Below are 12,320 nucleotides of genomic sequence, written 5' to 3'. Positions count from 1 at the left end.
ATGTCCCTCCTATCTCTGACTCACATACAACTGCCTATTCAATATATCCACTTGCAACTCAAACTTCAAACTTATCACACCCAAAACTGAACTCCTTATCTCATCCACCATAAAATTTGTTCCTGTTTTCCCCATACAGGAAAGGGCAAGTCTATCTTTCCCAATTATTTTAACTAAAATTTTTAGTTCTCTTCAATTTCTTTCTTTCACATCCACATCAGATTCATCAGCAAATTCTATAGATACCATCTTCAAATGTAGATTACCAACACTTCTCAAGACCCCAGTAACCACTTGAACATTGGTCCAAGTCATCATCATCTCTTTCCAGGATTATTGCAATACCCTCCTATGAGCCATCTCCGCTTCCATACTTGTACCCCTAAATACTAGAGACCTGCAAACTATGGGTGAGGGGCCAAACCCAGTCTGCTGCCTGTTTTTGCACAGCCTTCAAATAAAGAAGAGTTGCACATCTTTAAATGATTAAAAAAAAATTACCTCGTTGCATGTGAAAATTGTATGAAATTCAAATTTTAGTGTCCATAAATAAATTTTTTAAACTACAGCCACACAAACTCATTTATATATTGCCATAGCTGTTTGCACACCTGCATCACAGAATAGTACTTGAGACACACCATGTGGCCTGCAGAGTAAAATATATTTACTCTCTAGCCCTTTATAGAAAAGGTATGCCAACCCCTAGTCTACATCAACATTATACCCAGTCAGATCATAATAATCCTGTATGCAGAATCCTCCCATTCTTTACCATTTCATTCACTGCGAAGTCTGCAAGTCCCCAGAAGACATGTACATCCTATTACCTGCAAATCCTTTCTCCTACCCTTCTCCTCTTTGCTCAATCTGCCCCAGCCATAGTTCCCCTTGTCCCTTGACCATGTGAAACAAAGTCCTACTTCAGGGGCCCTTCCCCTGTTCTTCCCTCTCATCAGAAACAACTTACCCAGATATCTACATGGCTCATTCTCCAACTTTCCTGGGACTGGTCCAAATTTCAATTTATTAGTCAGGCCTTTCTTGACCAAACAGATCCTTCTGCCTATTTCCATTCCTCTCTTTTTTTTTTCAATTTGACATGCTATTTTTCACTGTGTGTCTCCTCTTCTAAAATGTAAGCTCCATTAGGACAGCAACTTTTATCTTGTTTTTTTCATTACCTATCTTATTTTTTCCTAAGCATAAAATAATGCTGAGCATATCATACTCAACAAATATTTGCTATAATTTTTGTTATATATATTTTATATATATTTTTGTTATATATAATTTAAAAATATTTTAAATAATTGACATTTCGGGGTGCCTGGGTGGCTCAGTCGGTTAAGCGGCCGACTTCGGCTCAGGTCATGATCTCACGGTCCGTGAGTTTGAGCCCCGCATCGGGCTCTGTGCTGACAGCTCAGAGCCTGGAGCCTGTTTCAGATTCTGTGTCTCCCTCTCTCTGACCCTCCCCCGTTCATGCTCTGTCTCTCTCTGTCTCAAAAATAAATAAACGTTAAAAAAAAATTTTTTTAAAATAAATAAATAATTGACATTTCATCTTTTCTCAACTTTATTAAGAAAGAAATCAAAAGATAAAAATCAGAGTCCCTAGGAGTGCCTGGGTGGCTCAGTTAAGCATCTGACTTTGGTTCAGGTCCTGATCCCATGGTTTGTAGGTTCAAGCCCCACATCAGGCTCTGTGCTGACAGCTCAGGGCCTGGAGCCTGCTTCAGATTCTTTGTCTCCCTCTCTCTCTGCCCCTCCCCACACTCATGCTGTCTCTCTTTCTCTCTCTCTCTCAAAAATAAGCAAACATTAAAAAAGAAAAAAAATCAGAGTCCCTAAAAGTCATCCATAATAGTCACTGTCATCAATAAGCCCTGGAACAGAATAAATGTAGAGTACTCACATTATCACCACAGATTCTGAGTATCTATTTCAGGAAAATACAGTCAAGATTTTGTCACAAGATAAATCCTACCTGCAATAATAATACGAAGTGTTTACTTGCAAAATCCTGATTCTGTAGTCCACAGCAGCCCAAGCATAAAATAGCCAGATTTCTTACTATAGGATGAACACTTACTATTCCAGGAAGAATCTAAAATGAATTAGAAATTAAAAGAGTTTTGACCAGGATAAGAAATTTATAACAGCATTATTAAAAACATGGTCAAAGAGGTAATTTCTATATGATTTCCTAGATCTACTTCTTATCCATACTGTCGACATCAATTTTCAGATTAAAAAAAAAGGTAAATATTAAATTGCTAAAACAGAGAATATAGCCAGACTGAAATACAGTCTGATCATGAGACACGTCCCCCTCCACCTGCTAAAAGTGACTCAATAGCTTCCCAATGCTCATAAGACAAAGATAAAACTCCTTTACACGACATTTGTCTCATTATGTGGTATTTCTTAGTGTCATCTTATACCATGCTACCCCCTTACTCTTTGCTTAACGATGGTCTGATTTTGATGCCTTCCATGCAGTGCTACTCAACAGAAATATAATGTAAGCCATATGTCATTTTAAATTTTCTAGTAGGCACATTAAAAAGAAACATGTGAAACTAATTTTAATACATTTTATTATTCTCAATATAACCAAAATATTACCATTACAACATGTAATCAAAATTTAAAAATTGAGGGAGTGCCAGGGTGGCTCAGTCGATTAAGTGCCCAACTCTTTTAATTTTGGCTCAGATCATAATCTCACAGTTCATGAGTTCAAGCTCCACATCGGGCTCCATGATGACGGTGTGGCACCTGTTTAGGATTCTGTCCCTCTCTCTCTGCCCTACTTCACTTGCGCGCGCGCACACTCTCTCTCAAAATAAATAAACTTGAAAAAATTTTCAGATAATCTACGTTGTGTTGTTTGTGCTAAGTTTTCAAAACCAAATGTGTTTTGAAACAGCACATCTCAGTTTGGACTAGTTGTTAATACCCACAAGTTTGTTTTTAATGTTTATTTTTGAGAGAGAGCAGAAGAAAGAGGTACATGCAAGCGGGGGAGGGGCAGAGAAAGAGAGGGACAGAGGATATGAAGTGAGCTCTGCACTGACAGCAGAAAGCCAGATGCAGGGCTTGAACTTACCAACTGTGAGATCACAACCTGAGCTGAGGTCAGATACTTAACCAACTGAGCCACCCAGGAGCTCCTAGCCACAGGTTTTTAACAGCCACATGTGTCTGGCCATATTGGAGAGAAGAAATCTAGAACATTCTTCCCTCCCCTTTTCACATAGTGAAGGTCTACTCAAATATCAGATTATGGTCACCTTCCCTGAATGGAACAAATCCCATATTTTAAGTTCACATAGGACCATACAGCTCTTCTTCATAGCAATTATCAATGTCAAAACCTTCCACTTATTTATTTGATTGATGTCCCAATCACTGGACCAGAATATCCACAAGGGCAGTCTATATATGTTTTGTATACCGTGTACACTCTATCATTGGCATTTAGTATATAGATGTTCAATAAATAGTTGCTCAACTAGTAACTTTATGATTCTAATTTTTTTTTTTTTTTTTTTGAGAGAGAACACCTGCATGAGCAGTGGGAAGAAAGGCAGAGGGAAAGAGAGAGAATCTTAAGCAGGCTCCACGTTCAGTGCAGAGCTCGACACAGGGCTCAATCCCACAACCCTGGGATTGTGACCTGAGCTGAAATCAAGAGTCAGACACTCAACTGACTGAACTACCCAGGCACCTCGATTTTTATTTTAAAAATGGTAATTTCACTAAAATATAACTCCTCTATGTAAATATCTTACTCATTTACATCCCTCTAGTTTCCTTCAACCTTTATTTTTTAATGTTTATTGTTGAGAGAGAGTTGAGACAGAGTGAGTAGGGGAAGGGCAGAGAAGAGATGGAGACACAGAATCCAAAGCAGTCTCCAGGCTCTGAGCTGACAGCCTCAGCTGATGCGGGGCTCGAACTCACGAACTGTGAGATCACGACCTGAGTCAAAGTCAGACACTTAACCAACTGAGCCACCCAGGCACCCCTTCCTTCAATCTTTAGACATAAATTGTTTTTGTACACTTAAAATCATTATGACTATTCAATTTTGTGTTCTTCCTTCACTCAAATTTGTGTATCTTCTCCCTACATGTATAGTCTTCATATTTACTACTCCAATTATGTAATTATACCATACTTTACCATCTTCTTGCAATAGGACCAGACATAAAGTATGCAAGTAGAACTTTAAAACTACTACTTTTCACTAAAGACATTTGCTCCACTAAGAATGAAACTAAATTTTAATGGTTTAGTAAAAGCTACTTTTAATCAGAAGTTCTACATTGTCGTAAACAAGAACTGGCATCTTTACTGCATTTAGAAACTCATGACAATTCAGGGAACTAGATTTTAAATTTCTTTGTGGTTTTGTGGGTTTTTTCTAATTTATTTTTGAGAGAGCCTGAGTGGGGGAGGGGTAGAGAGAGGCGGGGACAGAGGATCCAAAGTGGGCGTACTGACGGGGCAATCCGGATGTGGGGCCGTACCCACGAACCACGAGATCATGACCTGAGCTGAAGTCAGACGCTCAACTGAATGAGCCACCCAGGCACCCCAGGGAACTAGATTTTAGATTACATCCATGGGCTGTTTTTCATTAATCCCAAGTAAAAACAATTGAGGGAGGATCCTGGAAGAGCCTAGATACAATCAAAATTTGCTTTGAATAAGTAGCATTGGTAAGAATACCCTACTATGGAATACTGTCGCCATAAACCACATGTGGCTACTGAATGCTTGGAATGTGCTAGTCCACACTGAGATGTGCTATTAAGATTTAGTATGAAGAACAGAATGTAAAATGTCTCGACAGTTTAATATTGAGCAAATGATGCCATTAAAATATTTGGGGTATATTCGGTTAAGTATACTAAAATTATATTTCACCTATTTACTTTTAATTTTTAAATGTGGCTACTAGAAAATGTTAAGTTACATGCGGTCTGCATTATACTGCTATCAGACAATGTTGTTTTACTAGAGTCTTGCAGTATTTGTGTCCCTATAGTTAATAAAATCTCTATGAAGAGTTACTTTAGTAAAACGTCTTTAAATATATAGGAAAAAAACCCCAAATTCCTTTCACAGGGCTCATAAAGTAAGTCTCAGAGTCTTTCTATATAGCAAGACTCCAGGACTTAAATATACCTAATATGTTTCAGTATTTCCTGTTACTATTCAAAGAATGAAAATATTTTACATCCCCTCCTAGTATAACTTTTCAAACTTGTTAAAGGGATACGTATAACTTATATACGAGGTCTTTTATATACATTACCTTAATTTAATCTTCACAATATGAAGTACCCACTATATAATTTTTTTATTTTACCATTTATATTTATCAGATGCTAAAGATGATTATCTTTTTATTCTTTTGAACCCCAAGGAACATGTTACTTACAAACTAAGGAAGGAGTGGGCTAAAATAAAGCTTCAAAGGCCACCAACTTACCAACGATTCAATGATGCCATTCATGGTTGCACCTATACCTGTTGAAGTGGACATCTGCTTCAACAATTCATAGCACAAAATAAGACACTTCTGTAGTGTTTCAGCATCATTCTAAAATGAAACACAAAATATTCTACATTAGTATAAATATCCTCTGCCCATCCTTTAAATATTAGCTTTTTCAGGGCTTTCTCTAAGGCATATTGTCTCTTTGGGCAATCTTATCCAATCATACAACTCCATTTACCATCCATGAGCTCACCCAGCCATTTCCTAAGTTTCAGATTAATATATACAATTGCTACATTTCCTCTTGTATGTTTCACAGGTTTCTCAAACTCAAAATTTCCAAAAGAACTCATCATTACCCAAATCCTTTCTCTTCTTGTGCTACCTCCATAAATAACACTGCTATCTACCAAATGTCCAAACCAAAAAACCTAGGGTACATTCTGGATTCACTCTTCTCCCTGTTACTAATTCCTAAATACTCCTCAAATCCATCACTTCTTTCCACATCCACCATCACTGTCTTCTTCTGGCTGTATACATATCAAGGCTACATTACTATAACAGTCTCCAACTACTATGCCTGCCTAGGCTTTTATCACTCTGCACTCTATTTTCTAACTAAGATATAAATCTTATCCTACCACTGAAAACCTTTAGTCATTCACCATGATCCCTGGCTAAAGCAGAAAATTTTAAATACTGCTTATACAAGACCTTAACAGGCCTGGCCCTTAATTTTTCCACAAGATTTATCTCTTACTTCTCTCCCCTCACTTCCCTAGTCATATGGACCTGAAGTTTTTAAACACAGCAGGTACTCTTTAAACTTCTAGACCCTCATATAAGCCATTCCATGGGCCTACAGGATTCCTTTAAAAACACATCAAGAAGAAACAATACAGTGCATTAAAGGCACAAATCTAAAGCCTGACTCGGCTGGGTTTGAATCCTGCCTCTACCATTTACTATCCGTGTAATTTTGGGCAAGTTACTTTTCCTATATAAAATGAAAATAGCACCAACCCCACAAGGTTATAGTGAGAATCAAATACTTGTGAAGTGCTTGAAGCAGTGACTACCACAGAAAAAGCATCCTGTAACTGTTAGCTTACATTATTATTTTTACTCCAATGTCAAGTGAAAACACTTCTTCCCCTGGGGAAGCCAACAACAAGAATAGATTTATAACCCTTAAATAAGACAAATGAAGACACAAATAGTCAAAGCAAGTTAAGTTAAATAAATGATATTAATCATGATAGGCCATGTTTGTTCACAATTTCCCAATTCAGACCTGCAGTTTGTATCATTTTTCAGTTTACATTTTTATTTTTCACTTTAAATCCGTTCCTCAAATTAAGCACCCATAATGATCCATACTTTGTCAAACAAGATAAGATGCTAGCTATGAAAATAAAATTCAGGCATATTCAATGGGAAAGTGGAGTGTTGGAGCAGGGATGTCTATAACTAGAGAAATCAAGGATATGGTATAACTTACAAAATGCTCCTGAACAGTAAACTCTTTCCTATCCAGCATTCTCTTTGAGCATACATCAATTGGCACTTCCCAAACTCAAAAAGTAAAATAATAAATGATGTTTACTACAAAAGGACAAATTCTAAAAGATGTCCTGAATGAAAGTTAACATCAAATATTACAGCAACTGATACCATTCTATCTTAAAGTGACAAGTTTATCAGATACAACTAAGTTAAAAAAAATGACTGCTGAAACTAAACTTTAAATGTTACTAGATAAAATGTTTAGTATTTCATTTAAAATAACAAAACTCCTTAGCTTTTTCTAAGAACAAAAAGTTAAGCTTTAAAAACTACATGTACAATCGTATGGTTACCATAGAAATTCTTTTCCTCAGCTCAGAAAGGTCATGAGTCTTCCATGAAGAGAGGGATGGATAGATGGATGCATTTTCTTTTTCTAAAGCATTCAAAACACACACACACACACACACACACACACACACACACACACACACACACAACCAAACAGAAGAAAATACTAGAAGGTAAGTTTCCTTAGCAAGGAAGAAAAGACTATAGGCTCCAGAGATGAGCATGACAAGGGAGCAAATAAAGTCCTAGTTATAATAATTAAAGCTAACTGAGGCTTTCAAAGTCTAAAATAAAAAGGAACAAAAGGGAAAAACTATTTTCGCATTAATTCATGATACTGCTAAAAACCCCTCCAAAGTAAACATACACTGGCAGGAGTTAAGAAGGAAAATAAAGTGTAGTTGAGATGATTAATAACTGCTGACATTTAGTATGAAAAAGTTATCTATACCTTCTCTATGTGAACTTCTTTGATTTCAAGTTGCTCTGTCTCTTTCAATAGCTTTACTTTGGCATCTTCTAATGCTTTTATTTCTTCTTTTAATTCTGATGCTTGATTAAAATCCTGTAAGTTAATGCAATTTTCCAAAGCTTCTTTTGCCTCAATCAGTTTAACTTTTATTTCAGCCATCTAAGGAAAGATATAAATTGCTTTAACAAAAACCATTAATATAAAAATCTATAGCAAACTGAAGAGTATTATTTAAAATCACAACAACCCAAAAGTTCAGCCGAGTCCAGCATATACAAAAAAAGTTGTATTCTTCCTGAATCAGAGACAGGCAAATCTTTCAGACAGCATAATCTGGTAACATTTTAGATACTCTTACAATTTATACTTAGTAATGTGACTTTGTGAGGACAATTTTGAAAATATGCAGCAAAAGGAAATAAAAGACTTATACAACTACATTATTCTCAAAACATTTCTTTAATTTAGAAGAAATTTACCCTGAGTTCTTTCTTTCTTACATCAGCGGGATCATCAACACCAACGGTAACAATGGGCGCCCGAATCTCAGAGATAATTTCTGTAACCTGATAAATTATAATTCAGAGTACATGATTTAATATATGTTCTATATGATAAAATGACACCAAATTTGCTATACATAATTCCAAATAGTATCCACAATCTCCTAAAAAATACAGCAAAACACACAAGTAAAAATAGCACATATTCTACCTTCTAGACAATTTGGGGGAAAAAATGACCAAACAAATATATCTAACTAAAAGTTCCAAGATTATAAGAAGGTAAACAGGCACACAGATGTTGAAGATAAATTCTCTCATGTAATACTCAAAAAAAACAAGAAAAATGAGTATAATATCTAATGTTAGGGACCAAAAACTAAAACTTTCTGCCCGTAATCCTCAATTCCCTCTTGCATAAATAATGACAGCATAACTAAAGACTTTTCCTCTCACAGCCACTGGGACATCAGAGTTGGCTGATTTAGGAAAAGGCTACATCCCCAGTGAAGGTACTTAAGGAGATGTGGATAACCACTAACTGGGAATGCTGTATTGTAGAAAGGATTTATGTTTAAGTACGTATAAGGAAGGATTGGAAAAAGCCAACCTCCGAATTAACTTGCAACTCAGAGAGTACATGAATTTATGAAAAACACTGACAGAGCTGTCTTTTTTGACTATCTCGAGAAAATACTTGGCAATATTATAATAGATAACATTTATCTCTGTATTTACCAAGCACTTCATGAACATTATTTCATTGAACAAGAAAAGGTAGGTTTTATTGCTATTCTCATTCTGTACAAGAGTAAATTCAATAACGTGCTCAAAGTCACAAAGCCAGAAAGTACCAGAAGGGATTTGAACCTAGGTATGGATAACTTGAGCCAGCTCTCAAAACCCCTATGACTAAGGTACATGTGTCACCTCTTCCCTAACCTGCTCTATTTCAAACTGATTCAACAGAATGATGGACTAACAGAAGAAAGGAGAGAATTTTTAAAATGTGCGTGTGGGGCTCAGTCAGCTGAGCATCCAACTTTGGCTTAGGTTATCATCTCACAGTTCGTGAGTTTGAGCCCCGACATCAGGCTCACTGCTATTTGTGTGGAGCCTGCCTCGGATGCTCTGTCCCCCTCTCTCTACTTCTCACCTGCTCACGCTCTCTCTCTCAAAAATAAATTTAAAAGGGGCGCCTGGGTGGCTCAGTCGGTTAAGTGTCCGGCTTCAGCTCAGGTCATGATCTCACAGTCCGTGAGTTCGAGCCCCGCATCGGGCTCTGTGCTGACAGCTCAGAGCCTGGAGCCTGCTGTGGATTCTGTGTCTCCCTCTCTCTCTGCCCCTCCCCTGCTCATGCTCTGTCTCTCTCGGTCTCAAGAATGAATAAAAAACATTAAATAAATAAATAAATAAATAAATAATAAATTTAAAAAACATGTAGGGGTGCCTGGGTGTGATTCAGTCGGTTAAGTGTCTGCCTCTTGATTTCAGCTCAGATCATGATCTCATAGGTTGTGATTTGAAACCTCACATTAGGCTCCACACTGACAGTGCAGAGCCTGCTTGGGATTCTCTGCCTCCCTCTCTCTCTGCCCTGCCCCACTTGTTCTCTTTCTCAAAATAAATACATAAACTTTAAAAATAAATAAAAAGTGTGTGTGGGAGAAAGACTCAGTTTTAAGAAGTTTAAAAACTTAACAGAAAAGACTAAAACAAAAAGCAATTAAAGACAAAAAAGCAAAAACTACTGAAAACAATACAATCCTAAATATCATTAGCCAAAACCTCTTAACCTTTACCAGCAATGAAGATAATTACTTACAATTTGTGTTCTCTTATTATCATCTGTAACAATGCAGAGCAATCTCTCAACAAGAAAAGAAAGTAGGGATATTGGGGTTGTGGGCAGAGTAAGAATCTCCTGTAAAATAGCCAGTAGTCGTTTCCTGCATTCAAAAACAAATATTTTAATTTAAACATGACCTTAAAAACACATTTTATCTGTAACATTTCACTTATCCTGCAGACTTAATTACATTTGTCTCAGTTCTTTTTTTATCACTATAAATACAAAAATGTGTACAGACTTTAGGTCAAAAATTCATGTCCTGCAAAAAAATAATATTTATAAATGATCCTACAATCTTTCATAAATCAACATGATGAAATGACAAAATATCAGAAGTGAATCAAATCTTTAGATAGATTACTAGTCCTGCCTGTTATAAATATTTTTAAGCAAAACCTGCAATTTTATTTATTCTGAAAAAAACTGAATGAGGAACTTGTACTTTCCATATATATGAACAAAATGGATACGAGCTGTACAGGTCCACCTATATGCATATTTTTGCCCATAAATACAGTACGGTACAATTCCATAAATACAATATAGTACTGTATTTTCTCTTAAGATTTTAATTTTTTTCTCTAGCTTCCTTTATTATAAGAATATGGTATATAACAGAAAACACATGTTAATCAACTGTTGATGTCGATTTTTATGTTTATGCTTATTGGTAAGGCTTTCAGTCAAGAAACTGTTAATAATTAGGTTTTTTATGAGTCAAAAGTTATACATGGATTTCTGACTCCATGGGGGGGATGAGGGATCAGTGCCCTTACCCCCTCCCTCTGTTACTCAAGAGTTAATCATATATACATATATGCATATATATGTATGGATATATGCATGTATACATACACATACATGTGTGTATTCACACATACACACAGAGAGGGAGGAAGAGAAACGGTGTATTTTCCTGTTATATGTTATATGTATAAGAGGAAAGAAAAAACTCTTTATTAGCACTTTAGAAAGGTAGTTTAAATACATTTAATCACGCTGTAACAGACTGTATTTCAATATAGGATATTAGAAGAGCAAATTAGGACTAGGGCTAATATTTAGACATACCTTCCTCCTTCTTCACTTGTATCCAAAGATTTGATAATTAGAATCAATTGTTGACCTATAAACTCTTTTGACATCAAATTTCCAATATAGGAAAAATCACTTTTCTTCTCATCTTTAACAACTGGAATACTCTGAATATAACTAAAACAAGTAGAATAAAATGTAAAATCTGTTAAAAAAACATTAAACAGCTCCCCGTGAAGTCAGAAAGAATCTTTTTCAGTTCATTATTAGTCCAAATACATATGGATGCTTATAACACATTATACTAATTCGGCTTCAAGAGTAAACTCTATGCTATTGTTACAAATTTTCACAAACTTATAGGCTTGCATCAAAAATATATTCCTTAAATACATGAAATATATTATATTATGTTATATATTATATATAATAATGTTATACATATTATATCATATTATATTGTATTATATGAAAATGTTTTAATTAAAGATTCAAATTTCTTACGGGGAATTTTCAAAAAGCAGTATTTATGTCTCTCAAGTTGGTAACATTATTTCAGTCACCAGTATTCTCAGTTATAAAGTTCTGCATCCCTTTAACAAAACACAATTTTTCATAAAGAGCACGTCTTCTCTCATCATCCCTAAGTGACCATTACTCTTTTGTTTAAAAAAATAGTAATAATCAATGCTAATTACATGAGTAATCCATGAATATAATGACATTTTAAAAAATCAGAAAAATATAGATAGCTTCATAAATTTGTATTTTCCTTGCTTAGGGGCCCTACTAACATCTGTATTGTTCTTATTTTAGTGTAGATACTCCTAAATAAGCACCATCAACTACCCTTTTATCCTTACCACCACTACCCAAATTAATGCTTACCCTCATCTAGATTATATTCAACAGCCTACCAGAAGGTTTCCCTATCTTGTGTGAACAAAAAAAGCTACTTAAAGGCAGAATTAGGGGCACCTGGGTGGCTCAGTTGGTTGAGCATCTGACTTCAGCTCAGGTCATGATCTCATGGTTCATCAGTTCAAACCCCGAGTTGGGCTCTGTACTGACAGCTCAGAG

General features: G+C 35.7%; 1 protein-coding gene and 1 pseudogene across 1 annotated transcript in view; both read right to left on the bottom strand.

Annotated features, from left to right (window-relative positions):
* NCAPG (non-SMC condensin I complex subunit G) overlaps positions 1–12,320 on the bottom strand; it is a 46,054-nt gene that overhangs the window by 22,710 nt on the left and 11,024 nt on the right. The window contains exons 8-13 of the mRNA XM_060655362.3: positions 11,277–11,417; positions 10,179–10,302; positions 8,330–8,416; positions 7,830–8,009; positions 5,510–5,620; positions 1,991–2,110 (exon numbers count right to left, since the gene is read on the bottom strand). Coding sequence (XP_060511345.1) covers positions 1,991–2,110; positions 5,510–5,620; positions 7,830–8,009; positions 8,330–8,416; positions 10,179–10,302; positions 11,277–11,417 — 763 coding nt within the window. The remainder of the gene's footprint in view (positions 1–1,990; positions 2,111–5,509; positions 5,621–7,829; positions 8,010–8,329; positions 8,417–10,178; positions 10,303–11,276; positions 11,418–12,320) is intronic.
* LOC132693469 (U6 spliceosomal RNA) lies at positions 11,979–12,079 on the bottom strand (annotated as a pseudogene).

Source organism: Panthera onca, chromosome B1 (assembly GCF_046562875.1).
Source record: "Panthera onca isolate mPanOnc1 chromosome B1, mPanOnc1 haplotype 2, whole genome shotgun sequence".
Lineage (NCBI taxonomy): Eukaryota > Metazoa > Chordata > Mammalia > Carnivora > Felidae > Panthera > Panthera onca.
The sequence above is the reverse complement of the archived record's forward strand: the minus strand, read 5'-3'. Positions and strand labels throughout refer to the sequence as shown.